Source organism: Geospiza fortis, unplaced genomic scaffold, assembly GCF_000277835.1.
Source record: "Geospiza fortis unplaced genomic scaffold, GeoFor_1.0 scaffold104, whole genome shotgun sequence".
Taxonomy (NCBI): domain Eukaryota; kingdom Metazoa; phylum Chordata; class Aves; order Passeriformes; family Thraupidae; genus Geospiza; species Geospiza fortis.
The window spans coordinates 6,281,933-6,309,843 of NW_005054325.1; the positions used below are offsets into that span (position 1 = coordinate 6,281,933).

General features: G+C 39.0%; 1 protein-coding gene across 1 annotated transcript in view; it reads left to right on the plus strand.

Moving 5' to 3' along the window:
* CAP2 (cyclase associated actin cytoskeleton regulatory protein 2) overlaps positions 1 to 27,911 on the plus strand; it is a 69,791-nt gene that overhangs the window by 18,826 nt on the left and 23,054 nt on the right. Inside the window, exon 4 of the mRNA XM_005420982.2 lies at positions 14,270 to 14,347. Within this exon, the coding sequence (XP_005421039.1) occupies positions 14,270 to 14,347 (78 nt within the window). The remainder of the gene's footprint in view (positions 1 to 14,269; positions 14,348 to 27,911) is intronic.

Consider the following 27,911-nt stretch of genomic DNA (forward strand, 5'->3'; position numbering starts at 1 on the left):
AGTAATGTACCAGATGAGACATCATGATAGGAAGAGAATGTACTGGTTCTACAAGAGAAGGATAGATAACCTCACATTTCCATATTTTAGTATTTTATGTGGTACAGAGCAGAGCATAATTGCAGCCTTCTGTCAAACACATAAGCTAATACTTGCCTTTTAAAAAATGTTTATTTGTAAAAATCTTTTAACCTCCCAACCCCACCAGTTGAAAGAACAGATTGTCTGTGTGATTCATTTATGTTCCCTCTTCTCTCATCCAAGCCTATTTATCTTGGAATGGAAAACTATAAAAATATGGATGCCTTTTCCCTCCTTTCTTCCATCAACTTCCAGCTGCTGAAATGCAGAGCTCAAAACAAAAGCTCAAAGAGCTTGGAGCATTCAGAAATGAAGTGGTACGTGGTTCAGTTGCTCCTTATTGGAAGAGGGTTTGGATGCAATCCATTACATATATGACTGCCTGAACAAGTTTAGCACTGAGAAGCAATTCACAGCACATTATCCAATCCACAGGAGTTCTCTGTGTGCATGCACTTGTTTCTTATCATGGTGAGCAGAGAAAGCAATGTGTGCCCCACAAATGTTGTATGCACGTACCCAGAGAGTTTCTGTATCTATTACATGAAAGCAGTGACATTCTTCCCTTCTTCCCAGTAAAGCCCACGTAAATATAAACAGAGAGGTGAAAGCAGGAGATATGTTTTATGAGATATATATGCACTTTGCAAAGTGCCACTCTGGTTGGGACTATCAGTGAAGCTAAAAAATCCTACCTTCCTTTTTTTTTTTTTCAAAAGAGTAGTTATGACACATGAAATAGGTAGTTATGACACATGAAATAGCTGCCTATTGTATTTTCATGTGAGAGATGCTGTAGAAGGAGTCAGTGATGTTCATAGCCCTGAACTTTGAGCAGGATGTGCTGCTGCCTGTGCTACACCAAAAAAACCCCACTTTTGCACTTTATCTTAGCTTATCTAAATGCAGACTATCAAACCCATTATTTGACTGATTCCTCATTCACAAGGCAATTTGCTTACAGGGCAACAGAATGCACAAGTGTACTCTCGTGTTCATCTTTTGTGCTCAGAGGCTGTGCGGTTTTAGGCATTGTGTTGAAAGTTGAATTAGGGCTCAGAGAAGAGGATGATGTCAACATGCCCAAAGAGAAGCTTGCTGTCAGGCTGCCTTTGCATTTCTGTGAGAGGTATTTTCTGCTACATGGAATAAACATCAAACCAAGGTGCTAGTGCAGGACTGGGGAAAATGGAATACATAAAAAAAGAATAAAAAGGTAGATATTTTTGACAACATACAAAGTGCACTCAACTGAAAGAAAGAGTCTTAAAGTGTAGAAACTGGTAGTGCTGTCCACCGAAAGAGAAAATAAAATAAAATCATCAGCCTTGGAAATCTGTCAGTGTTAAAGTTGATTTTGTAATGCTAATTCAGATGTGTTTTTCACCCTATTGATGTACTACAAGATACTTCATAACATGAACAATAAAGAATGCTCACTTTAATAGGAGAAGAAAGATGGAAATGCAACATATACAATCTAGCTGAGAGGCCTAATTTAGAGGTTTGTTTAGAAAAAAACTGACATTTCTAGGAGTCTTACAAATTTGATTGCTCTGCTCTAAAGGACAATTTCCTATATGGCCTAGGGATTGAATCTGGCTTTCAAAACAAGCAGGATTTTTTGAAGCAGGTGCAGAGGTGTGCAGACACGCAGACCTGTTGGACTGTAAGACACCTGGTTGGGAATAAAGATGGCTCCTGAGCAAGAAGGACCTGTCCATTCCAAGTCTAGAACACCACCTCCTGAAAGAGTGCATGTTTTTGCAACAATTTTGATGGCAACTGGATCAGGCTGTTAGTTTCTTGACACTTACATTGCAGTAAATACCACTTGTTTTTCTTATTATTTAAAAAGGCAAGGAAGAGATAAAAGTCAAACAAGTATTGAAAAAACAATGCAATGGTGGCCAGTACTGGGCTTTGAGTTGTGTATTGCTGGCACAAGAAACATGCACCTTTAAATTCGGGGGGGATAGTGGTGGGAATATATAATGAGAACATTCCATATGGCATTTAGTCAGAAACATAAGAAATCAGAAACACAAACACTCAGGGCTGTCAAGAGTTATAGTTATTCATAACCTGTTTTTATGGCGGTTCTTTTCATATGGAGTAGTTCCTGACTTAATCCATAAGCAGTTGATTTCAAAGTAGTGCAGTTGATCAGGGACCGTTACAGACCATTTTAGACCAAGATCTAAAACTATTGCCCACTGAAAAAGATTTTATGTGTATATGGTTACTCAGTACAATGGAATTTTCTGATCTCCCAAGGATGCTAGAAAAAGGTATCAGAATTATTTGAGTGGGAAACTTTATATGCAGTGTGAAAACAAAGAAAAATCCATCATGTCTGCCCAAGAAAATGTTAGATAAGTTGTTCTTATGAAAAAAATCTGACCATGAAGGGTGCTTTAATTGACCAGATGAATTCAGAATAATATTCAGTGTTCAGACTAGATATAAGGTCCATGTTTTACCAATCAATTTACTTAATGAATGGAGCAATTAATCAGGGCATGCATTGCATTTTTGGCCATTTGAAGTCAAAGTCAGACCTGATCATATGCTTTAGCTCGTGCTAATTTTGCTATCCCTATACAATTTTTCATTGAAGCCCTTTAAGAGAATATTTGAGTCAACTGGCAAGAAACCAGTTTTTCTTGGTGGTTTTCCAGGAGAAGCAGTGTACGGACTAGAGGCATAAGAGTTCCACAAGTTGAAAACCACTGCGTCAGCTTAACCAAAAATCATAAGGTGATAAAATTACATGGCTAAAAGAGCGAGCTAAATCACAGATGGCTTTAGAGTGTGAACCACCTACACTCAAAGCCACAAATACAGTGTGAGAGTGTCTCCATGAGCCTGTTGCAAAGCCATTGCCTAGGACACTTGCTGGTGTAAAGTCAGGAGAAAACTTATCAGGGAGGATTGACTATATTGGAGTTGGCACAGAGCCAGGGTCCATGAGGAAGCCTTGGTAATGACTTTTCTCTCTGTTTCAAAGCAGTCTAGGATCTAGAGAGCATATAGGTGACAGTAATTTCAGGCACTCAGCGTCACAACTGCTGTGAGGTGTGTGGTTCTCACAGCAGTAATTTCTGGTGAACCACTGCCAAGTTACACTTTCTTGATCCATCAGAAAAACAAAGGCAGCATCCTTGCTATTGTCATCAGCATGAACCTCTTGTGACTGAAAATTCTTTTTTCTGGTGCTCATAGTTCTTATATCTCTGGTGAAGATTATGAGTTCAAGTGGTAATGTAATTCAAACCCATTTGCTTCAATCTGAGAAATACACATCCATGAATGCTTTTTTCCCCCCTTTTTTTTCTGTTTTGGGATACATGCTTGAATGATGTCATTTGTTGCTACAGGCTATGAGTAAGTCTTTTATTAATTTTCAGTCTCATTCTTTCTGAAGAGCACGTGTACACTCTTTTCACTCATCTGCCTCCCCATCCCTGACCTGCTTTTATTTTGCTAGTTGGTTGCAACTGTTTTGAGTGTATAGAAATGCTGGGCTTGGAAACTCAGAAGGCTGTTCATTGTAGTCAGCAAAAAACCAAACAATGAGCTCAGAATCTGGCTCTTCAGTCAGTTTCTAGTAAAAAGGAGTTCAGTGAATAATGAGAATTAAGCCACAAGGGAAACCAGTGTGCGGTTTGAATGTTGTTTTAAATAAGCTGGGAGTGCTGTCAGGAGTGATGAGGGTATAATGTGGCCACAAACGTGCATTGCCTCTTTTTATCCAGTATGAATTGCATGATCAATATGGTCACATTTCTGAATGTTGAAGAGTCCATTAGGATAGATTAAACTATGTCACTGTCACTGCTAACTTCTTTTAGTCTACTGACACCCATAAATGGAACTATGTATTTCCACAATTAATCTGCACTGCAAAGCAGTTTAAGTATTGGTGCAGAGTTTCATAAGCTTAATTATGTGTTTTATCCCAGAGACACAGTAAAAAGATTCATTAAGCATCTTTATGTAGAACTTTGAGGCTGACACATTTCTTTCTTGTTGCTTTAATGCATGTTCTGTTTTTAAAAACACCTTAGTTCAGATCTGCTTTTAAATCACATCCTTGCTTTTCAGAGAGGCTGAGGCTCCCTCTCCAAGGACATGTAGGCTTTTGTTATTTAGCACCTCTGAAAAGGAAAATATGGTTCAGGTGGGAAGAAATACTAAAATATTATTATAGATGTCTGAGTTTTAAGTTTTGAACAGACTTCCATGTTAGCAAATTTTGATTGGGCACCTAGGATTCTTTCAAGGTGATGAAAGTAGAAGTGAATTTACAAGGAGACAAGTTCTCACACTTTCATCCTTTGAGTTGCTTTCAGAGAGCTCAGTGGGACTACTTGCAGAGTGAGGTGGCAATGTCACCAGTTGTCTTGAAGTGCATGAGAGGCAGAACATACAAAAAAGTATTTTCTATATAAGAACCTATTTGTCCAAACTTTCTCCCTAAAGGTAGTACAATTTCTTAGGAATCAGTGGGTCTTCAGTCTTTATCAGGCAACTTGTCAGACAAAGTCAAGAAATCAGTTCTTCACAGGGGTACTCAGTGATAACTGCTAGAAGTATATTTCTGAAGTAAAACCTCAAGAAAACCTTTTAATTTACAGAGAGAAGCATCTGAACTTCCTAGAACTTATATCTGTTAAATCAGGGACACATCTAAAGCCTGTGAAATTTTAAAGTCTTTTCTGAAATTCCTTTAGTATGGATTTGGACCTTCACTGAGAAGGGCTTCTGGCAGAACAGCTGGTGATAGAGAGTGGGGGCGCGCAGCAGCAGCCTCAGGGACAAAGCAGCCCAGCAGAGAAATAACCAGAGTGCCTGCAACCAGCACAGCAAAAGCATGTTTGTGCACATCACAATGAGACCTGCAGGCCCCGAGATCTCTGTGGTTCTCTGATGTGCTGGCTTACTACATGTGCTCCATGAAGGAAATGTAGGTTTGCTTTTCCTCAGGGAAATGAGGTCTTTCCACAAATAGTTCCTCAATGCTAGCAACTGGGTCCTCCAAAGAACTCTGAGCTCAGATGTTCATGGGAAAGAAGGCACCTGAATTTAAAAAACTGTTGATCTTGGTAATAACAAAGTTTAGACTTCATTACTTCAGTGCATTGTATGCAGTTTTTGTTTATTTAAAGAAGTAATGCCCTTTTTCAGAGATGCATAATGTAGCTCCAGGTAAATGGAGAAACTAGAGGCTTCAAAGGGCTATGAAATGTTAATGTACCCGCTTTCTGTTCTTCAGTCAAATCCTGAACTGAGCTGGTTTCTCTTTGCCATCACTCTTGGAGAAACCTGCTTGTTTTTTTGTAGGCTGGTCAGGATGAAGAGCTGTAAGAGCTCTCAGGAAGACTGTGGCAAATTTCCTCCCTGTGCAGGTTGGGGTGCTTTCTGTCTACTCTCCCTAATACAGATTACCAAAAAAAAAGAAAAAAACATTTTGTCATGGCATAATCTTTGACATGTGATACAAAGAATATTCATGTAATGTTTTTGCTTAAATGTATTCCCCTTGGAAAAGCCTTTTACCTCAGGAGTCCTGGGTTATTTAACAAAATGGAGGCAGATAAATCCCGCTTATCACTGATTGTTGTTACTCATACCCTAACACTCATAAAATACAGTATTGACAGTCTTTGGTTATTAGAAGCTCCAGCCAACGATGGTGGCCTGGTATTTTAGTGATGAAGAGAAGCCATTTGTTCTTACGGTGTTTTCAAAATGTTTGGCTCTTTTTATCTGTTGTTTGTTTCTATGGTGATCACTAATGACATATTACAGAGGCAGAAAATGACAGCACAAATCCCGCACAGCTGACAAAGAATTTTGTGGCTGAGTCTGGTCTATAGAGAAGCACCAGGGAGACCAGGTGCTTACATCTAGATCAGGCGCTGCAATGTGACAATAGCACCCTTTACTTCTACTGGTGTGGAGGCCTCTAAACATAGATCCATGGCTGTGTGCTGTGCAGTGAGGCGGCAGGAAATCTCCATCAGGTGACTTGGCCCTTTGCAGAAGTCTGTGATGGAAATGGCAAACTTAAATTCTTGGAACATTTTCAAAACTGCTCAGAAAAGAAGGGTGTTGTAAAACTACCAATACTTTAGTCTGTAAATAGACCACATCTTGAGTAATGAGTGGACTTCTTATTTTTGTACACGATTCTCAGTATTTTTCTGTAGGGGGATAGAATATAAGAAAATAAAGATAGTGTAGAAAGTAATCTTACCCCTAAGGAGTTGCAGCTGGGCCAATTATCAAAGATTAGGAACAGGCCTGACTTAAACAGGCCACAGCTGTAACCAGTGAGAAGAAGAGTGCTATAAAAGAGTGGGGTGGCTGGTTGAGAGGGCAACTGGAGTCAGTTGGCCACCTTGTGAAGAAGAAAGAGTTAGTGCTCTCAAGTGCTGCCTATGAGAAAACACCAAGAAGGCATGAAACTTTAGCGATAAGGAGGCAACAGTATGGAGCTCCTGCAATAAGATGACATTTTTCTATGCTGAATCTTCTGGAATCCCTAACTATCAGTACATTTCATCTGTTATTGGAACTTCTGTGTGAAAGTTGAAATGAACAGAGGTCAAGAAACTTGTAGATTTTTGGCTGTTGTCAAAGAGATTAATGAAGAACTTGTGAATCTGGAAGAAAAAAAAAGCAGCCTGAGCTTTAGGAGAGCATCAGCTAGTCAATAGCTTTGGTCTGGGCTTGCTTTTCCTCTCTTATGGGTGGCAAAGGTTATTTGAGACATTTTTGGAGAATATGATCTTCTTTTGCTTCACTTGGCAGTAATAAGCTGCAATGGCCCTAAAGCAAAATATTTATATCTGTTTGAAGCCGTGACAGATGAACAAAATAATTGACTGTTTCTGCTACTAATATTAATAACTAATTAATTAACAAATCTGACATTTAAATAGTATTCATTATGTTTTAAATTTAACAGTCCCTTGAAATCAATCAGAAAACCACATGTCATTCAAAACTGAGAGAGCTTAGAGGAAATTCTGGAACACTGTAGTGAACTTTATTGGTGCAAACGGTGCAGAACATGTATATTCTTTACCCAAGGCAATTAATGTAAAAACAACTGTTGTGTTTTTAAATATCCCTTTTCTCCAGTTCATCTGTGCAGTTCATGTTTCAAATGGAGAAATAAAATGGCAGCAACAATCTACCCTAAACGATTATATCCATTTTACATCATTAATTAGCACTGAGAGATCTTAAAGAACGGTATGGTTTGAACTCCACCAGAAGTAAGAATGGTTTAAGTCACAGTGAAGCTTACTAATAATTAAAGTTAATGAACAGAGATACAGATGCTACTCTGAAACAAGTAATACTGTGCACAGTTACATGACACAGTGTTTAATACACTGGCAGATTTAAATATCCAGAGAGACCAGCACCGATTGGTACTATACAGGCAGTAGCGATGCTGAGGAATTTCAGCTAAAATTCCCTAATATAGATGTAGCCATAAAGGCTGAAAAACACCAAAAAACCTCAGTATAGGGGACAGCTAATTGGTGATAGTCAATGTATCTGTCTGAAAGTAGAAAAGAAAATATCTCAGGTGGTGTCTGGTTCTGTAAAAACCAATGGCAAATCTCCCACTGACTTCAATTTTGACTTGAATTTCAACCCTGTTTTCTGCATGGACCAGTGAGAGAAAGGTGACAGTTTTTTTCTTTCTTACTTTTCATTTTTCAGAGTAAAAAGTGCTTTGTTTGTAGAACTGCCAGTGGCTCCTTAAGGCTTGGTACAGGTTTTAAAAATCTCTATCAGCCAATTAGCTGTTCAAAATAAATACTGTCTATTTTGCTAGTCTGGGTGGTTTCTATAGCAGCCCCATCTTAACTTAAACTCCATTGTTTTTCCATTTCTTTCCTCTCCCTTCAAGCCAGCAGCCACTTTACCACTTCACTTTGAAGAGGCTTTTGAAAGCAAAATGTAAAAGACAAACTGTGTCTCTTGCTCTGGTAGTGCTGTCCCTCTTAGAGAAAGGCTGGGGTCAATGAAGCTCCATCTGTAGTTTTCATTTGCTGAATTGAAAACTACGGTCAGTCACTGTGTCTTTTGATAGATACAAAGGACCCATAATTATTTCTGCAGAAACTACATTTTGAACTCAGCACCACTAAATCCCATTTTTCCCTTGTGTCCTCTTTACTATCTAGAACTGTATTTTGATTTGCGAATTATCTCTGTTAATGTTATATTTATATATTAATGTGTATATATAAGCAGATGTGTAATATTCTCCAACAATAGAAGTCCAGTGCATTCTGATATTTACACTGTGCTTTTAAATGCTTTGATTTTGAGAAAATACGGTATTAAGTACAATAGCATTTGACAAATTCAATATTATAAGGCCAGGGTAATTTTCTTGACTAAAATTTCATTAGGAAATCTTATGTTTGTTTATCTTATTTCTACTTAGTTTTGGGGTTTTTTTCAACTAGTGAATTTAAATGTAACTTGAGATGCGAGTGCATGTGCCTGTTTGTTCTTGTAGCTTGCTTGGCACATAAATAATATTTATCTTTATTGATACTTGGATACCAGAGTGAAGGTCAACTTAGATTGAATGGAACATTTAAAATGAGGAAGAGGCAGATCCTGAACCCACATGTGCTCTGGAGAGCTGAACCTCAGCAAAGCAAACTGGAAATTTAAGTTTCAGGTCCAGTGCATCTGCATCTACTCAGTTTGAAATAGTGCAAGTTTGAGTGGAATTTGTACTCATGCTCCTTCAAACGGGTCAGCAGCGTTGTCTTCATTAGACATCTCTCATAGAGCCTCTGGCAATTTTTCAAGCAGTGGCTTCTGACAAATATCAGAGTTTGGCATTATGTTATGACAGAGAAGGTTAAACCAGTTGCTATTTAAAAGATTATTTCTAAATACATATGATTCCTCCATTAACCTCTGCAGGCTTAACTGAGAAGAGACCAGTCAGTGCTGTTACTGCAGTGGCGACAGAGAGATCACTCACTGTGGTCAGCCACAGGTTTCCACAGCATGGAACTGAGCTGTCATGGCACACATATCCAACTTCAGCTCTTCCAGCTATATCAGTCACCTGAGTCAGCTGTCAAACAGACCTGAGGTGAAGGATTAAGATGCATTATTCCACACTTTACCAGTGGGGAAATTGGGGTGGTGCATGGAATGTCACATGGTCCTGGAATTCAGGTCCTAAGTCACAGCTGTCTCCTCCAGCCTCTGGAACAAATTGCTAAAAGCAGAGTAGGAAATGCTTTCAGGAATTTGCTTCCTTCAAAATACTCACCTCATCTGAGGAATCTGTTTGATGATTGATTTGTCTGTGTGTAATCCCGGAATGCCAAAAGGATTACCCGAAGTTTTCAGGTGTCAATTTTCTATTGCTCCTGAACATGTCCATTTTTGTCTGCAGAGAGATGTGTGCAAATTGGTGGTGTATTCTACTCTGATAAATTTACTCACCATTCCTATACTATTTTTGACACTCAAGTTCATTACTATAAATGAATATATAACTGAAAGAGTTTCAGCTGATTTCTTCTGTAGCAGTCTTTTGTCTGAGCCACACAAGCTGTTGAGAAAGATGCCCTCTGGTGTGTTTTCACTCATTAGTCTTTGCTGGTGTTGAGGGGGGGTCTCATGAAAGAATCACCTCCCTCCAAAATTGTGATGCTGCCTGCTTAGTTACACGGCCTGGCTGCTAAGCACAAGGAGGTAGCAGTGAAATGTCACGTTTGAAAGACTACAAAAAAGAAGTGGAATGGTGATAGACTGAACTAATGCATTCTTAATGAGAAGAAACTCTTCTGTTACTTTGAAGGGATGCAGGGAAAGAAATACAGCATGCTCAGAAGCAGTAAAAGTCTGAAAGCTGTTTTTAACGCTGTTGCAGAAAGAAGTAAGTCACTGTGGCAGAATTCTTATAAAATTCTACTTGTAAAATGCAAATACTGTGTTAGCATGATTGTTTTATTAAGATTTACATTCAGAGGTGGGAGATGTGGCTGCTCTGATCCCTACGCAGTTAAAAGCTTTTGGGAGTGGATAAATTTTGGGCACATAGCACAAGCCTTGTAATCAATATATAGTCTACTGGCAACTGAATGTTTCAAACATCTTGTAATAAATTTTGGATAATTAAAAAATTGCAAGAAGCCACCATTTAAATGTAGCATTCTTTTGAGGTAATTCAAAAGAGTCTTGCCTATGGCTTGTGTGCACTCAATAGCACAAGATTTCTTAAAGACAGTTCCCAGACACTTTGAGAAAGTGGCCTTGGCCACACTCTGCACTAGAGAAGGAGAAGTAATAGAGTTCTGGAGGAGAAGTGAATCCTGATTCCACATCCAACAACAACAGTTTTCACACACATGTGAGGCATAGTCAAGGAATGTCAGGAACATCAGTGTGTATCATCCAATGGTCTGTCTCCAGCTCTGACCAAATTCAACTGCTTCATCAAAAAGAAATTAACAATGAGACAAGAAACCAGTTGTTACTTTGTACTCAGAGCGGAGGAAAAAATCCACTTCAACCTCCATAGTGACCACCGGGATCCCAAAAGTGTGTGTTTAATGCAGTGTAGACAAAGTGCCAGACAGATACATTTTTCAAACCTCATTGATGTTACAGCTCAGTATGTGTTTAAGAGCTCAATAAACAATCTTGACTATCTATATCTAAGGACTCTTTTCTCATGTTTATGATCTGTTTGATCAGCATTTAAAGCTCTGTCTTAAAATAATGCTGCCTCTTTGGAGGAATTGGAAAGATCCCTTCTGAACTTCACTTTTTGCGTTGTTGGAAATCTTATTAATTTGAGACTGCATTTACTCCTGGTCCAGTTTTCAGACCTGTGATTATGTGCTGACACTACCATTTTCTTCATTCTCTACTATTTGCATTGTCTATGAGAAAGAATTGTCATATTCCTCAACCACTTTCTTGCTAAGAAAAATAAGTGAAACTTAAATTTTATCTTTGTGTGACAGATAGTCATTGCTTTAAAAATCCAAGTAGCTTGTTTCAGCATCAACTCTGATTTAAGCTCTTTTTTTTTTAACACAGGTGACTTTTAATGCTATGCACAGAATTCCAGAATAGATTCTCTCTAATGATACTAACGCTTCTGTAGATCTACTGAAAATACTTTGCCACATCCTCTGTAGAACTGCATATGTTCTTTTCACAAAACCACCTTCCTGGCTTTTATACTTGTATTTTCCAGTTTTCAGTATTTCCATTTAATCAGTTCATATTTACACTGAGAACTATGCATTGTTTTAGAAAGGCACCAGGGAGGATTGTTAAATTTTTTCCAATTCATATTATCTGCACCAACAAAATTGTCTTACTCTTCTGAAGCGATGAGTGAGTCCTTCTTGACTGTGTTAAAACCTCCTAACCTTGGGTTGCCCAAGAATGTTATGACTGCACACCTAATTCTTGCTCTTATGACACTAAGAAACATATTGATTGCTCCTAAAACTAATCCTTGAGAAACACAACTAGCAACTTTGCTCCTCTCGAGTAGCGCCATCTGTAATATACCTTATTATTGCCTCTGCTTATCAAGCTTCTTATCCAACTGAAAAATTTCAATCCTAATTTGTGTCATTTCCACTCAAAGTATGAGTTTCCCATGGGGACCCACAATAAGCATTTTATATGATACCCAGATATACTAGATCTGACACATTATCTTTGTGTAAAAAGTAAAGTAATTATTTCAACCATAGGTAATCCCATTGTAATTTCTCCTGCTTTTCATTTCCACGTGTTTTAATCGCTTGTTTCAAAGCTGGTTTAAATGTTCATGGTGCTGAAGTCAAGCTAACAGTCATGATATCACTTGACTTAACTTCCCTCCCTCTTCTTGGGCATATTTGCCCAATCCATCATTGCATATTTCTGACATGTAGTGCTCTCTCCAAATAATATATATTTAAAATATTTTCTACTTGTGGTTCCAGCTGCCAGTGTCTTCAGTAGCCTGGAAAAAAGATAATGTGGACCCAATGATTCTGTCACTGAGCTGCAGATATTTGACTTCCCTTTCAATTAACGTAATTCCCATTGATTTACCATCATTCTCCTTAGCTACCCTTTCAATATCTTTATGTACGCTGACTTCCTTGAAACTGGGGAAGAGCATGTAATTCAGCAGCAGATAATCTATATATAAAAAATAATGTAGACATATCAAACTTGCCCTTCAGAGCACTGCCAGGGCTTCACTTCGTTGCTTTGTTGCTTTATTGTTCCACTAACTAAAAAAAGACAACTTTGTTTTACTTTCCCATGCAAGGTACAGTTCAAAAAAGCCTTTATCCGTCATTCCTTCGCTGTATGTGTTACAGTGCCTGAAAAGAAGTTCTGCTTGGTAATCCAGGCCTCCTCTCACTCTGTGAGGGTTTTGTACCTATTCTTATTATATTGCTTTCATTATTTGTTCATTTAGAGACTAACCCTTTCCTACAATTTCTCTCTCCTACCCAGTGCACACAGGTTATTTCCATTCTCAGTGTAATTCCATCCTTTCCTGCATTCAATTAAGTTCCTTAGACCAATCATCTTCTTTCATTGGTTTTTCTATTTTCTAAAAGTTTGCCTTATACCAAGCCTTAGTTACAGATTTATTTTTATCCATCTTGCAATCTAAGCAGCACTGAATTCATTTATAATCACTTCCTCCTCAGGAATATCAGTTTTTTCTCAGCTGTTTTACAAGGTTCTCCTCACACACACAAAACCCCCCCAAGTTTAAAATAACCCATACCTTGTTGTTTCATGAATTTCTGTACCAAAAAAAGTCACCTGAAACGTCTAAGAATATCTAAACCTTGCTATTATTGATGGTATTTATGTCTCTGGCTGGAAAATTTAGGTTTCCCTTATTATTTATTTCTGTATCTATTTATAGAGATGATTATACCCTTCCAAATCTCAGTGTGTCAGACCATATTATTCCTTTCTCCCCAAATACTGTCCAAGCTGGGTCTCTTTTACCATCTTCCTTGCAGTGACTTTCATCCTAACAGATTGTGTTTTATTCATGCCATCACATTTTAAGATGAATAAACACAATTTAGCTGTTTTACTTTGCTACAACATCAAATTTCCTGACTTTTATGTATTTTAAGTTGCATCCACATGGGTCTGTATATATAATTACCTTGTTTTCTTTTTAGATTGAAAAACCCCAAGGAAAAACGGCATGCACTTCCCCACCCTTTCAGAAAGTGATTATAAATGTACCTATTCATATTAGGTTAACTTAAATGCATTTGGTTTGGCTTGGTTTGTATTTAGCAATATATTCTAGTTATGAATAATTCTTTTCTATACCAGTAATGCTTTTTCCTAGTCACTACTCCTCCACCTGGATGAGATAGAGGTAATACTGGAATACTCATTCAAATCAGTCTATATCAATAAGAATGTACAGAAAATGTATAAGGTTCAAATAAGCAAAAAAGACCAGAAATTTGAATATTATTAAACACCCATGAGTGTAGAGATTTATCACCCATCCAAACTGGTGACACGAAAGCATACTGTCAGGTGCAGCTTTAACCCAGATGTTAGAGTTCTGTGAGTGGAAAACTGCCCAAAAACCTTCAGCCACCATCTCTCATGGCCATCAAGTGTGCCCACAGATCACAGGCAAGGAATGAATTATACTGTAGTCCCTCGGCAAATGTGCCAAGCTGCCCTCACCCTGAACATCAACTACAGCCTAAGCTGCAGTTCAACACAAAGCTTGCAGATTGCTGTTCCCAGTGGTAATAAGTTCTTGCTATGCACTTGGGTATAAGCATCACTATTAAAATGCCTAGACATACTCTGAAGTGTTAAAATTAGGTCCTCCTGTGACTAAAAGTAGGAATTATAACTAAAAGCCTGCTTATCAACTCATTTTATTTCCTGTCTGAAGAAGATAGGGAATTTAACCTTAGGTGTAAAAAAAAAAAAATTATAGCTAAGCTAGTACTTTAATACATTTCTTCCAGTCAGTGTTGCTGTGATTTAGATGAAAAGCAGCAAGGAAGATTTGAGCTGTCACACTTGACTTTCAGCTGCCACAAAGAGGCATTGGAGGTTACAGGCTAAGGTTTAATTTATATTCCTCCTTTTGTTACAGGCAGAGATGGTACGTGCTGCTTTCCAAGCGCAGAGATCTTTCTTGCTCTTAGCATCTCAATGTCAAGAGCCTCAAGAGGTAAGGAAAGTGACCTGGAGCTTCAAAAGGCAGTGTATAAAAAAATCTGTGTTGCCATATGTTATTGATCCTGCATTTGCTTTGTTTGTTCCTTTATTTATACAGTGCACTTGGGGGCTTGCTTTCACTTTCATAAGCATGGTGCTGTAATAATCAGAAAGCCATGGTCTGGGGTTAAGAACCTTTTCTGTGATGAACCAATGAATATAAGATCATTGAAGAAAGCAAAGGAGTGTCCACTTTACATTCGTAAGTGGGATCAGTCTTTCTCTGGAAGCTGGAAATGGCTATTTTCCAGCCCCCCAGGGATGCTATGTGGTAGACATTGAAGTCAGGGTATAAGCCAGTGAGAGAAAAACCAATATTAGCCCATACACTCAGTATTCCCCAAACTGAAGTCCAAGTTAGGCCAGTTTGGGAAAAAGGGAAAGCATTTTGTCAAGAAAATGAAAAACGAACTTCTATCGAGTTGATTTATAGACTTGTTTCAGTGGCAACTGTTTAAATTCTCCCCTCACTAGAAAGCTCAGGGAAGTTGTGGAGTTGTTATGAATCTCATTTGTAGTTTCTAGAAGGTTCAGAGCCAATAGCACTTTATCATTCCTGGGAATAGCAATCAGCTCTTCTGTGGGACCACCCTTGAACCTTCCTCCTTGGAGTATGCAGAGAATTAAGTCTTCCCTTGCCTTCAGTTCTGCCTTTTTCCACTAGTTCTCTGCTCCAAAGTGCACTAAAATCCATTTTTGCAAATCAGAACTCTCTGCACATGGTATAATTTATTGAAGTTTTGCTATCACTATTGTTCTTAGAGACACAAATTAGAAGTTTTTGTAATCAGTATGTTTTAATGGCAAGGGTACTAAGGAAAAGAAAAAAAAAGCCCATAGATATTAAAGAGTAGACTTCAGAGTTCCAAGCAAGAAGGGATCAGTTGTTTTTCCAGCTGTCCCTGATCTCAGAGAGTAAAAGTGGGTCATGGCTCACACAGAACAGGCAAAATTCCCATCGGTACAGGCCTCAAGCAGTCATTTATATTGGCTGTGAATACAATTTCACCCAGTGGCCCACAAAATTCTACATGTTCATAGGTAAAATATCCTCCAGTGACCAGTTTCTGATGGCCCATAATGTAATGTAGTGTTCTGGAGTGTTGGGATTGTCCCAGCTCTGGTACAAGAATAAGCTGTGGGTCCTGGTTTGGCCTCCTGTGCTGATGTGCTATCAGTAGGATTTTCTCTGCTTTTCCAGTGAGAATGGCAATGGCTTCTCCCTACTCCTACCCTTACAACTTTCTGACCTCAAGTCGACGTCAAGTTTGAGATTTTTCAACTGTAAAGTTTAGAAATTTTTATTTTAAAATGTCAACAAAACACGCTAAAAAACAAACAACAAAGAAAGAGTAGAGGTAAAAAGAGATTCTCCAGCAATCTAGAATGATGGTTACAGAACCATTAAGAAAAGCAACAAATAATAAAAATCTTGTCATAAACATCACCAGAGCTGGCCATCCATACGTCTGAGTTGTACATTATCAGGCTTGCATAGATTTCTGCAGTTTGTTGAAGGCGAGAAAGCACACTTTTATCATTTAACTATCCTTTAGCACAGAGGAGGTGCCACATGATATGTGTGTACACATCATTCCAAAGTAAAAATACCAGGAATATTACAGACTAAAGTTTCTTTTTATCAGTGAGAGCAAACCCAGTCCAGTTACTTAAGTTTTTTTAAAGACTGTTAGGTCCACATTTTTGTAGACATCAGAACACACACTGTTGTCCATTCTTTTTCTCTTTTTGCATATATTTTTTTGCACAGATACACCCAATTATACTATGGACAGATGTGAAAATAATTGAAGGCTGCCTATTCTGTACAAATTGAGTATTTTTTTCCCACTGCAGAGAGTGATGGTTCCAGGCATTAGGTTTTTTATATCTCCATCACAATGAGGAAAAAACTTTCTATTATAAAGTCACATTGGTTAAGCATTTTGAAAAAGCTGGTAATCACCAGCTAACCCAGGAGAAGGAAAGAAATAGGCATCCTGCCCCTGCTCCCCCGGGACCTTATTGCTGTGATGTCATCTCGGCTCTGGTTGTATTTATAGCCTAGAGCCATGGAGTCAGTGTGGAATCCAAACAGGAAAGCTGATCATTAGTGTATCAGAATGCACAGAGTAGAGAAAAGCAAATGAAGATGACAGCATATCTATAAATGCAAGAGAAAAGAGAGTAATTCTGTCATTCAGCTGTCTAGACTGTTTGCTTTATAATGTAAAGCTGTGAATGAGCCAGCGAGTTGCAATTATGGCATAGGAGCTTTGTAGACATTCAGAGACAGCGGTGTGGAGACTGAGGGGATTTACTGAGTTCCTGTCAGGTTGGGATGTCATACATGGTGCCTTTAAAAAAAAAAGAGGGAGGGGAAAATGTGCTGGAAAAATAAATTAGCTCAGCTCTTGCAGCTTACAAACTAATGAATAAGGAATTCAAACAAAAAGAAAGCTCCTATATCTGTAATAATCCTTGGATATTTTTGTGCTTAGCAAAGAGAGAAATGTATATCATCAAAAAGTGATATTTTTTTCTCTCTATGAAAATGGTGAAGTTATAGAATTCATTTCACTCTTTAATTTGTGCTCTGAGTCACTAGCAAACATTTTCAAACAGTCAAGATTGCTAAAAGTTGCTTTTGTGGAGTTTTGTTTCTTGTTAATAATGTTATTTTTTTCATTTGGAATCTGTTGCAGTGCACAGCCTTTATTATCTGTATATGTGAAAATAGTAGGAGCCAGGAAGGTAATTCCAGCTGGCATACCAATCTAGCATCAACTGCAATAAATTACTTTGCAGAGAGCATGTTCTGTTACTTTTTATGGTCATGTTCTATATTTGTATGTGCAGTGGAAGAGATCACATGACAAAACCACCAGTTGATATTCCTGTTTGTCTGTGTCCCAGCTAATGGCTGCTGGATACAGGCTCATTCAGCAAGATGGGATTTTTCAGTCCATCTACTGACCAGAAATTATTATCTGATACAAAACTTCAAACATTAAAACAAAAAATGTCTGTTATAAATTGTTTACTACTATAAATAGTATAAGAGAATAGATGAGTTTATAAAAGAGTGCAAAGAAGATGGGAAAATAAATTAGAATATTGCTGTAATCTGTGAGAAGTTGTTTAAAAAGATATTTTCAGACCATATGTTTGCATGTTGCTTGGGCTATTCAGAAGACAGGTTTTAGCATAAACCTTCACAAAACATTCTGAAACAGTTTGGATCTGATTTTCTATTTCCCACAGTCTAAGCCAAATGCAATTCTGACTGAAATGTGTTTTTTATTTCATTGCATAATAATTTTAAAAGTTATTAGTGTTCCTGAGCAAATTTGTCTGTTTAACAACTTCTTTTAATTTGTGGTCATGAATGCTGATCACTGCTGAAAGTCGCTGCCTTAAATTCTTTGTGAATGGTGACTCATATACTGCCTTCTCTTTATGAGTTGTTATATTTCACTTTAAACGTTCAAACAGTTTTAAGAGTTGCTTTGAGGGCTTGAGGAATCCATTGTTCCTGTGCTGAGAACAAATTAATGAGATTGTTATTTTTGTGAATCAGTATAAGCATATGCAGGATAAGCGTGTTCATGGTGAGAAGTACTACAAACAGATTTAAATGACAGATGCCGTTCAGATAAATAATTACGTAATTTCTCATTAGAGAAGAATGCTGAGTTCATATGACTGCCAAAGCTCATGGATTTATTCCTAACATTGTGCAGACAAACATTCCAGTTAAATACCTAGCTTAAATATTCAGATCCTGCACACAGGTGGGAGGAGAGGGGTGGAAAAAAGTGAGAGGTAAAGGAGAGCTTTCCCTTTTTTTCTAGAAAAGGGAGACCTCACCCCACCTCACAGAAACCCAAGAAACTGTATTTGAATTTGGACTTAGAGCCATGAGAACAAGTCCTTCTGTTTTTATTTTTTATAACCAAGCAAAAAGAAAAAAAAATCTATTGTAGGATAAGAATAGTTGTGGCAAAATATTTGAATAAAGAGCTCATTCTCAGGATTTTTATGTAGAAATCAAAAGATGAAGATACACAGTTCCCTACTCTCTATCAGTGTGGGATTGCTCATTTTCTTCTCTATCTATTTTAAAGTACTTCAATAACAGGACTTCTGGGACTTACTATTCTGCATTCTAGCAGGATTTGTTTTCTAATTACCTTGACTTGCTTATGTCATTCCATTTCCCCCTACTTTTCCTCATGCTTACTGGGATCACCCTTACTGTTTTCCAAAAATACAAACAGTAGGATACTTGTCACCTTGTTAATTTAGTACATTCTTATGCAAAAGAGTTTGGGCTGAGTTTCTTTGCCATACTGTCAGCTGCTGAGAGTTTACTGCTGCTAACCTGCTCCCCTGTGTCTAGAAATAGCTTAAGGAAGAATTTAGTTCAATCCTTTTAAGGTCCTCAGGCCTCAAACTCAGAGAAGGTGTCAAGAGTGACATGGACAGGAGCCTGAGAGTCCTGAGCTTGAAAGGGAAGCCCTTCCCCCCGGTCCTGTTCTCTGAAATCTTGCCAAACTGTTGGCATACTTCTGTTATCTGCAAGCCTACAACTGCATGTGACCCATGGTCACAGCAGCAGGGATGGACCAACAGTTTCCAGTCACTAACCCACAGCAGTGCAGAGTTCACAGGCTCATTTTTGGATATTGTTGCAAGCTCTTATTCTGTTTCACATCCAGATAGCCCCTGACACCTGTTACCTCATAATTCTGTCTCAAAATCACTCATCTGCATTTTATCAGCCTCAAACTCATTGTATTTTCAGTTCATAGAATCGTTTAGGTTGGAAAAGATCTTTAAGGTCATCAATCATAAACGCAGCACTGCCAACTCCACCACTAAACCGTGTCTCTAAGCGCCACATTTGCACATCTTTTAAATACCTTCAAGGATGGTGGCTCAACCTCTTTGCTGAGAAGGTGTTCCAGTACTTGACAACCTTTTCCGTGAAGAAATTTTTCCTAAACTCCAATCTAAACCTCCCCTATTGCATCTTGAGTCCATTTTCTTTTGCCCTGTCACATGTTAGCTGGATGGAAACTGGCCTCCACCTCACTGCAGCTCCCTTTCAGGGAGTGGTAGAGAGCAATAAGGTCTGTCTGAGCCTCTTCTTCTCCAGGCTAAACACTCCCAGGTCCCTAACTGGCCCCTCACAGGATTTACTCTCTAGATCCTTCACCAGCTTCATTGCCCTTCTCAGGCCACACTCCAGCCCCTCAATGTCTCTCTTTTAGTTAACTTCTCTAGGAATCCTTGTCCTATTTCACTTACTTCACTTGTGTTTGCCAAAACACCCAGGTCAATAAAAGGTTCTGCCCCTGGGGCTGTGCACTCAGCAGTAAGAAGGCCCAGAGACACTTAGGGATCATGGGAATCCAGAAGGGCCATGATCAGTGCAGCATCACCCAGCTTGTACAGAATAGAGGCAGAGATTCACATCAGTGGCAGCTCTAGACTGGCTTACACCAACATCCCCTGGCACAGACTTGCCAGCAATTCCCATTCTGTGCAAGAATCAGGCTCCAGTAACCAAAGGCTCCTTGCACTTGTGACCTCCAGTGTACCTGTATACTCTGGATCCTCATTTGACATGCTAAGCAATTCTAGGGATCTGCAAGCCTTTCCTGGAATTCTGCTGTTTGTAATATAATGTCCAAAAATCACCAGGGTAGTTTTCAGTCCCTGCAGCAATGTTCGTATTCAAACTGTGCCATGTGAGACCCTACTGAGCTAAGCTGATAGGACACTCCCTCTCCCATTAAGTACCATATTCTTTATTTCTGCTAAATACAAACCCAAACTAGTACTCTCCTTTCTCTATATTACACAATTCTTTCCTGGGATTTATGCACATAATCTTCTAAAAAGGAAAGCACTGGAGGTACAGATGACTGAAAAACAGGGCTTTTTGATTCACAAGTTAGTTATTTTCTTTTTTTCAAATTTTACTTTGGTCTAAATCAGACCACATTTGTGAATTCCAAAAGTTATCTCAGTTCCAGGACTGTTCAATGAACTGAGCAGTCTTACAGTTTAGCCAAAGATGGAAACCTGCAATATCTAACATCTCTTTCCTGGAACGTGCCCCATGAAAGGTGATTGCTCTTAGCAAAGATTCATAGTATCCCAGATGTTGTGCACAAAGAAACTATTGCTTAACAGAATCTCCTTGCTACCTGGAATGCCCCAGACCCCACTGACATGGACTAAATCACAGCAGCAGGATGGAGGAGTAGTAAATTAAAAAGTTGAAAGCAATTTATTAGTGGCATTGTTCTTGTTGATTAATTGTGGAGTGTTGCCTGTGTGCCTAAAGCAGGAGGACCCTTTCTTGTCGAAAATACTCCTTACAGAAAGCTGCAGTGGACAAGAATACAACACACAGAACAAAGAAGTCAATTTAAAAACCAGCCAGTCCCAGCCAAAGGCAGTGGGTGTGATTCTGCACTGCTGTAAACTGATGCATGCAGGTTGTATCGGGCCTTGGATTTCTCCACTGGTTAGAAGTGATTTGTCTTTCACATTCCTCTCCATTTGCCCTGTCTCAGAGTTTATATTTAAAAATAAATCCACAAATGACTAAAGTAGTAATTTGTCATGTGGGGTTGTGGTTTGGTATTCCCTGGTTTTTTTCCCACAAAGGAGAAAACTGCTACAGCTGATATTGGCTGTTAGATTGAGAATTTTTGTGCTATCTAAGAGGAATAAAAGCCAAATACCAATTAAGTCACTTTGGAAGCACATAAATGTGTCTAAGCTTCTGTGCTGATGAAGCTGACCAGACAGTTATGCAGATTTGTCTCTCTGTGCCATAGTCCTGCTGCTGCACAGCAGTGAGTTGAAGTGGCAAAACCTGTATTGTTGACCAACACATCAAATACTTGTTACACCACTATGTTGAAGGTTTACAGTCTAAGAAAACTAGGCCATAATAAATTAATATAGTTAGGTAGGAGGAGAGGTTTGAACCCTGAAAATATCAGAATACTAGAGTATTAATGTAGTGATCTCAGAGAAGAATCTCACTTATGGTCTCTACAACCAGTCAGAAAATACTTGCGGAGAAAACATTGGATTAAGGTGCAGTATGGTAAAAAAATTATATTTTATATATACTTAAATAGGTTATTTTTCAGCCTAACCTGAACACTGATTCCATCCAGGCTATGAATAAAGCGTTAAAGAAAAACACAGGCCTTTCTTAAACTGCATGCCTACCCAAAAAAGTACAAAGTTAAAGTCTTCTTTACATATTTTGAAAATACAAAAAAAAAAGGAAATTATAGTTAATCAAAAACTATTTCAGTTCTAGAATCACAGACACTCATAGCAGAAATGCATCTCGCTGATGATCTTACTCCTGTAGACACAGGATGGGCTTCTGCTCATCTTTAAGCTATCAAGGTATGAATGTTGTGTAAGGTATTTTTCTAGGCTCTCTCAACAGTAATGGCTAGCACCTCTAGAGTCCACTTCTTCACATCTATTAATGTCTTCTAACATATAATCATCTAATATCTATTAATGTGTGCAAATAATTCCTCAGGGATATTTCTTTCCTCATTTACAGTAGAAGGAATCAAGTCTCAGCTGAGAGCAGATGCTTGCCTGTTAAATTGTTAGAACTGAGTGTGGTGGTTGCTATCCATGACATCTTTCATCCCTTGAAAGGATGAGATGTGGGATGGGACTGTACTAGACTGTTAGCAGAGATAATGGCTGTGTCTCTGTTAGTGTTTTAGCTCACTGTGGGACTGTATTTCTCCTTCAAATCAGCCCCATTTACTATGTCATGTTTCACATTGTAGAGCAGCCTAAGGTGTACAAAGTGGGTATCTTTCTGGTGAAGTTAAGTGGAAGATCCACTCCCAGGCAGCATCTAAACCACAATTTACAGCTAGTCCCAAATAGCACCTCCCTTATATGCACACTGTGTATGTTGGAGCCTCAGCACCAACTGTTTTGCTCTGCAGAACCATTCCTATTAGGCTGCACTGCTTGCCAACACATACGAAGACACCTGATTCAGATCAGCTCCATGTTTCAAACTTGCCCCTTAAGAATACAAAGCAAGTATGATGGAGATTTTATGTAAGTATGAAGGAGAAACTAACAGAGCTGTACACCATGGAATAAAAGTTGTACTCATGCTGTTTGGGTTGCAGCTGAGTAAAAGGAAGGGGTTGTTGATTCCAAATTCTCTTGAGTTTTCTTTTGCTGCTCCTACGCCAGAGGTTGCCATGCCCTCATTTTGCATAACTTAAAAGGGTATGTGTTCTCCTGACATGTTTTTTTCATAATAGTTCAGGTTGATTTGAACACTTTAATAGTGAGGTCTGAATTGTGTTGCCACTCATCAACATAAAAATCCTTTGGTAAACAATCTCACCCCTCAAAACCATGTAAGATTAGCTTAAAAATACATAAGATCTTTAAAACTATAGTTTTTATTTACCTGCTGTGTTTTGTGCCTTTGTGATTCATGCTGGCAGGTTTCTGGACAACAGTGGTCCTGAGAAAATACCCATTTTCTCAAATTAAAGCTGAGATTTTCAAGTAATCACTGGTTCAACCAGCCAAAATTTAGGCAAGCCATTCAGTTTAATGTGACTTTGCAGGCAGATTTCAAACATCACAAAATCCAAAACTTTGGCCTTTCTCCTGAACTGAGTGTCTCTGTCCACCAGTCTTATAAGCCTGTCACCTGGGGAATTTCTTGTGTGGGTATTTTCTCCTTCACAATTATATGAAGGAGAAGAAAGTCTGTGTAGTGTGGTCTGTTGGAATACTGGTATTTCAGGCCATTTTATGAGACTGGGCTGAGACTGTTAAGTCTCTGAAGCCAAAGCCTAAGGCAATTCTTTTGCATGCGGGAACTTTTTTGGAGTATTTTGGCTAATCGTGACAATAGTCTTACTACTCTTGATTTTCTAATAAGAATTACAAAATATTATAAGCTGGCTGGTTGTCTAGTTATTTGTGTTTAAAGTGACAATCTGGTTTTAATTGTTATTTAAAAAGGAAAAAAAGGATACTGAAAATTACTTCTGATATTTGTCAGTTGTGCCCATGTTGCATTTTTAAGCATTTCAGCAAAACTGATATTATAATAGGAATGGTGTTTATAAAGAGACTCTTAAATTTCTGTTAAACAACTGTGCTGTGTCTTAAATGACAAGAAATTTTATCTAGCACATGCCAAAGGCATGCTGAAGATTTTTCCAACAGTTCTGATTCATCTCCTGGAATTCCCTTTTCTTAGAGATACAATATAGACATTAATTTTATTAAGTCAGCTGTTTTAATATTCATTGTAATAAAGAGATTATTCTTCTAGAACCCTCAGCACAACTGTTTCTGCATTGTAAAGCCAAACAAGACTGATTACTGCCAGAATTAATGAGCCTTTCTATACCCATATGCACTGTAATTCATCTGCAGTTCAATCACTAACTAAAAATTTAGAACTGAGACAGAACTCAATTCAGTGGCTCCTTGCAGGCTGTGTTCCTGTGTCAAACCCTTACACAGAAACTTGCAAGACAAGAAACTTCCACAAATGCACGCATTTTGTGCAGCCATTGCAGAGCAGGATGAGTGCTGAGTGAAGGGGAGGCAGGCTGTGCTGCTCTGCCAAGACCTCTCACATGGGACAGAGCTGAGCAAAGCCTCCAGCCCACTCTGGTGTCACTGCAGTGCCAAGGGAATGATTACTTTGAGAAACTTTCCTTAGCAATACATATTTCATCTTTAAAACTTGCACAGGTTCTGTGAAATTAAATAAACCCACTACATTTTTATAAACATTTCTTACAAATATGTAATCATTGGATAGATTAAGTCCTCTGTTTTGAGGGACAGAAATAATCTCTGTGCCACTGACAGAAGATCCTCAGAAAAGTGGCTGAGAGCTTTCTAGAAGGAATAGGAGGAGGTTTGGGTCATTCAGAGAAATATTTGACCATAACTTTGCTTTCTTATCTATCAAAATCAAAGTATTCTACAAAATAAAACAGCTATGTTAACACCATGTCTTATCTAGGAAATCAAAGCACAGAAAGTTAACCCAGCTTTCCTGAAACCTGATGAAATTTGGTGGGAGAGCTGCAAAGAGAACCCCCATTTAAGGACTCCCACTTCTGTGCACTATCCACAGAAATGTGCTGCCTCCCAGTGCTGTCTAGATATACCAGGCATCTGTGGAGCTGTATTTTTAGGCCTGATATTCTCTTTGTCTGGAACTGGGCCATGAAGATTCACAGTAAGCTCAGGACTGTAAATATCCCTCAGACTTTATGGGAGGAAAACTGGCATAATATCAAAGCAGAAGAAGCACTTTCTTAAATTTCAGTTTTGTTAACTACTGTCATACTTGAAAGATTTCCCTGAAAAATAAGAAAATACCCAAGAAAATACCAGCTGCAGCATGTTGTAAACAAGCAAAAATTAGAAAGGAGAATTTCTGCAGATTTTAGCATGTTATGGCAACAAGATCGTATTTTCAGAACTACAAATCATGGGGGTTTCAGGGCTTTTTCAGACTTAATGACTTGTGCTGGTCATTAAGTCATCAACGAAAAATCTTTTAATTTCACAGTAATACTGTAAATATTTGTTTTCTCCCAACCCATTTTGTCATAGGGAAGATCACATATCCCCATATATTTCTGATGCATAGGCCTTTCTCAAAATTACTCTACCACTAAAATGTTCAGGCTCTGTAGGTAGATCAAAATACTTTTCAAAATGCACAACCCCTTTTTGACATGTTTTTGAAGTGTCTTTGACCCGTGCTGATCCGTAGCAAACGTGCTTCTTCTAAGGTGACATAAAATTCTGTAATGCTGAAGTCTTCTGGAAAGGTGAAAAGAAAAACCTTAAGATGACAGAGATCAAGCAGGACATATGTGCCCATCATTTTTTGTGTGTCATGGTAACATCAGTCCTCAAGATCACAAGGATTAGTTGTCTCCAGCAAGCACATCACAAATAGTCCTGGAAAAGATGAGAAAAAATGCAGAGTTCTGCTGCAATCCTGAGTGATTTCCAGGTGAAGTGCCAGGGAGGATCAGAATGGTGCACTGCCTTTGGTGGGACATTGTATGGGTTTGGGAAGCATACTTTTGCAATATTATAGGGTTGCAAGGTACAGCAGTTGTTTTGCCTGTAAACTGATGACTCCATGTCCCTCAATCTGCTGTTTTCTGAGTGGAAGAGTGGAAGAATTTTTCCCATTGAATTAGTGCTCTGAATTAGTTTTTCTGAGACACTGGACCAGCGTGATTAGCATTCACTTTGCACAGGAAAGAGCTTGGATAGCTTCTGCATTCATTTTGCTTTTCTCTTCACTCCAGACACTATTCCTTCCACTCAGCAGTCATTCCCATGGATACCATTTGTTTCTGATTAACCCAGGAGAACTTCCCCAAACCATGGCTTGCAGGCAGCAATTTCCCATGAAATCCTCCTGTATTGCTTGCAGCCAAAACATTAAAATGTTCCAAGAAGAACAGGTAAAATTGATCTTGCCTGCAGTGTATTACTTTCTCAGTCTTGTTGCCAGATCATAACAGGCAACTAACAAGTAGTTTGTGTTTCTTGGTGTTGTGGGTTTACAGGAAGCAGGTCTTCTGGGAATGGAGTGGCCAGAGGCCAATAGGTGTTCAGATTTTAAATTGACACCAGGCTTGGCCACGGAGGGTGGATGCGCCTCTGAGAACACAGGGGTTAGAAGCAGAGCACTCCCTTGGGCTCTCTCTTTGATTTCCGGCCAGCAAGGAGACAAGGCCTCCCCTGCCCGGCTTCGAGCTGGGCGGGGGAGGGGAAACCTGCGGCCTGGCAGAGGTAGGCCTGACCCCTCAGGATGGAAGGGTGGTGGGGGCACCAGGAGGTGTTGGACAGCCCCCCCCAGGAGAGACAGAGGGAGAGAGGCCCCGAGAAGATTTGGGCCCCCCCCCCCCCCCCAGCTAGAAGACGAGAGAGAGAAAGCTGGTACGGGCCTGTGGCCTTGAAGTGATATCGGCCTGTGAAGAAGGAGGGGGAAGGGGGGAGTGCAGCAGGGAAGGAGCCTGGCCGCGTGCAGAAGTTTGTTAACCCCTTTCTGGACAATGAAGACCTCACAGAGCATTTGGACCTTTCCCGGAGGGGAGATGGAGTGGATGATAAAGAGGAAATCGGCAAGAGAATGATAGTCGGAGCAGTGAGTGAGGCTGGGAGAGTAAAGAAGAGGCCGGAAAGAGATGATGGAGTAGCTGGTTGCTGGACTCTTTTTGGTACAGCCATGGACAGAACCATGCTTCCTCGCGACACAGAGGCTGCATGCAGGGGGGAGGCGATGGCTCAGAAAGAACTGAGAGGGTTCAGTTTTGGAGACCCCCCGGCCCCAGGGGGTAGACAAGTATGGGGGGGACAAGAGGTCCCGAGATGAGAGAAAACTGTGCTTTTTTTTGGAACTGGTCAAAGCACCCTTAAAAGGATAACCCTTGAAGCAGCTCTGTTCCTTGTCCAGTGGTGAGAGCGCTGGGCATGCAAGGAAGAGGTCACCATGGCCCCAAGAAGGACTCCTCTCCTCTTGATGGACTGAAATTGAGTATTTACAGGGTGATGGATGGAGACTTGAAATTTGGAAGATGTATTGGAAATGTGGTGGGGGGAGGAGGAAATGCTTTTTGTGGAGTTTTCATTTTCCAGGTGTGTGTGTGCGTGTGTGTGTGTGGTTTTTTTTTTTTCCTTTTGTAGTTTAGTTAATAAACTTTTTTTTTCTAAGGTAGAGGCCTGCTTTGCTTATTTCCTGGTCACATCTCACAGCAAACACCAGGGAAGTATATTTTCATGGGGCACTGGCATTGTGCCAGTGTCAAACCATGACACTTGGGAAAAACAAGTTGGTTAATAACATGAAAAACTCAAGCATCTGAAGAAGTTCCAGGGATATCAGATGAAAATGACAATCATTCTGCTAACTCTGAGCTATGGGGTCAATATGGGTCTTTATCTGGGCAGCATGTGAAAATGCTGTCAGTGCTGAGAACAGTTTTTGCTACAACACATTATTAATACTTAATGTCTGTGCATTTTATCACTGCAACTGTAGGAGGGTAATTAAACTGTTGCTGTAATTTATGATGACCTTTCTTTATAGATGTTAAATCAGAAGGCAAGGAGGACAATATTAAACCACATGGTGCTTTTGGACCACCCACTGTTAACAGCAGTTCTTTTTCTTTTTTTCTTTTTCTTTTTCTTTTTCTTTTTCTTTTTCTTTTTCTTTTTCTTTTTCTTTTTCTTTTTCTTTTTCTTTTTCTTTTTCTTTTTCTTTTTCTTTTTTTCTTTTTCTTTTTCTTTTTCTTTTTCTTTTTCTTTTTCTTTTTCTTTTTTCTTTTTTCTTTTTTCTTTTTTCTTTTTTCTTTTTTCTTTTTTCTTTTTCCTCTCCTCTCCTCTCCTCTCCTCTCCTCTCCTCTCCTCTCCTCTCCTCT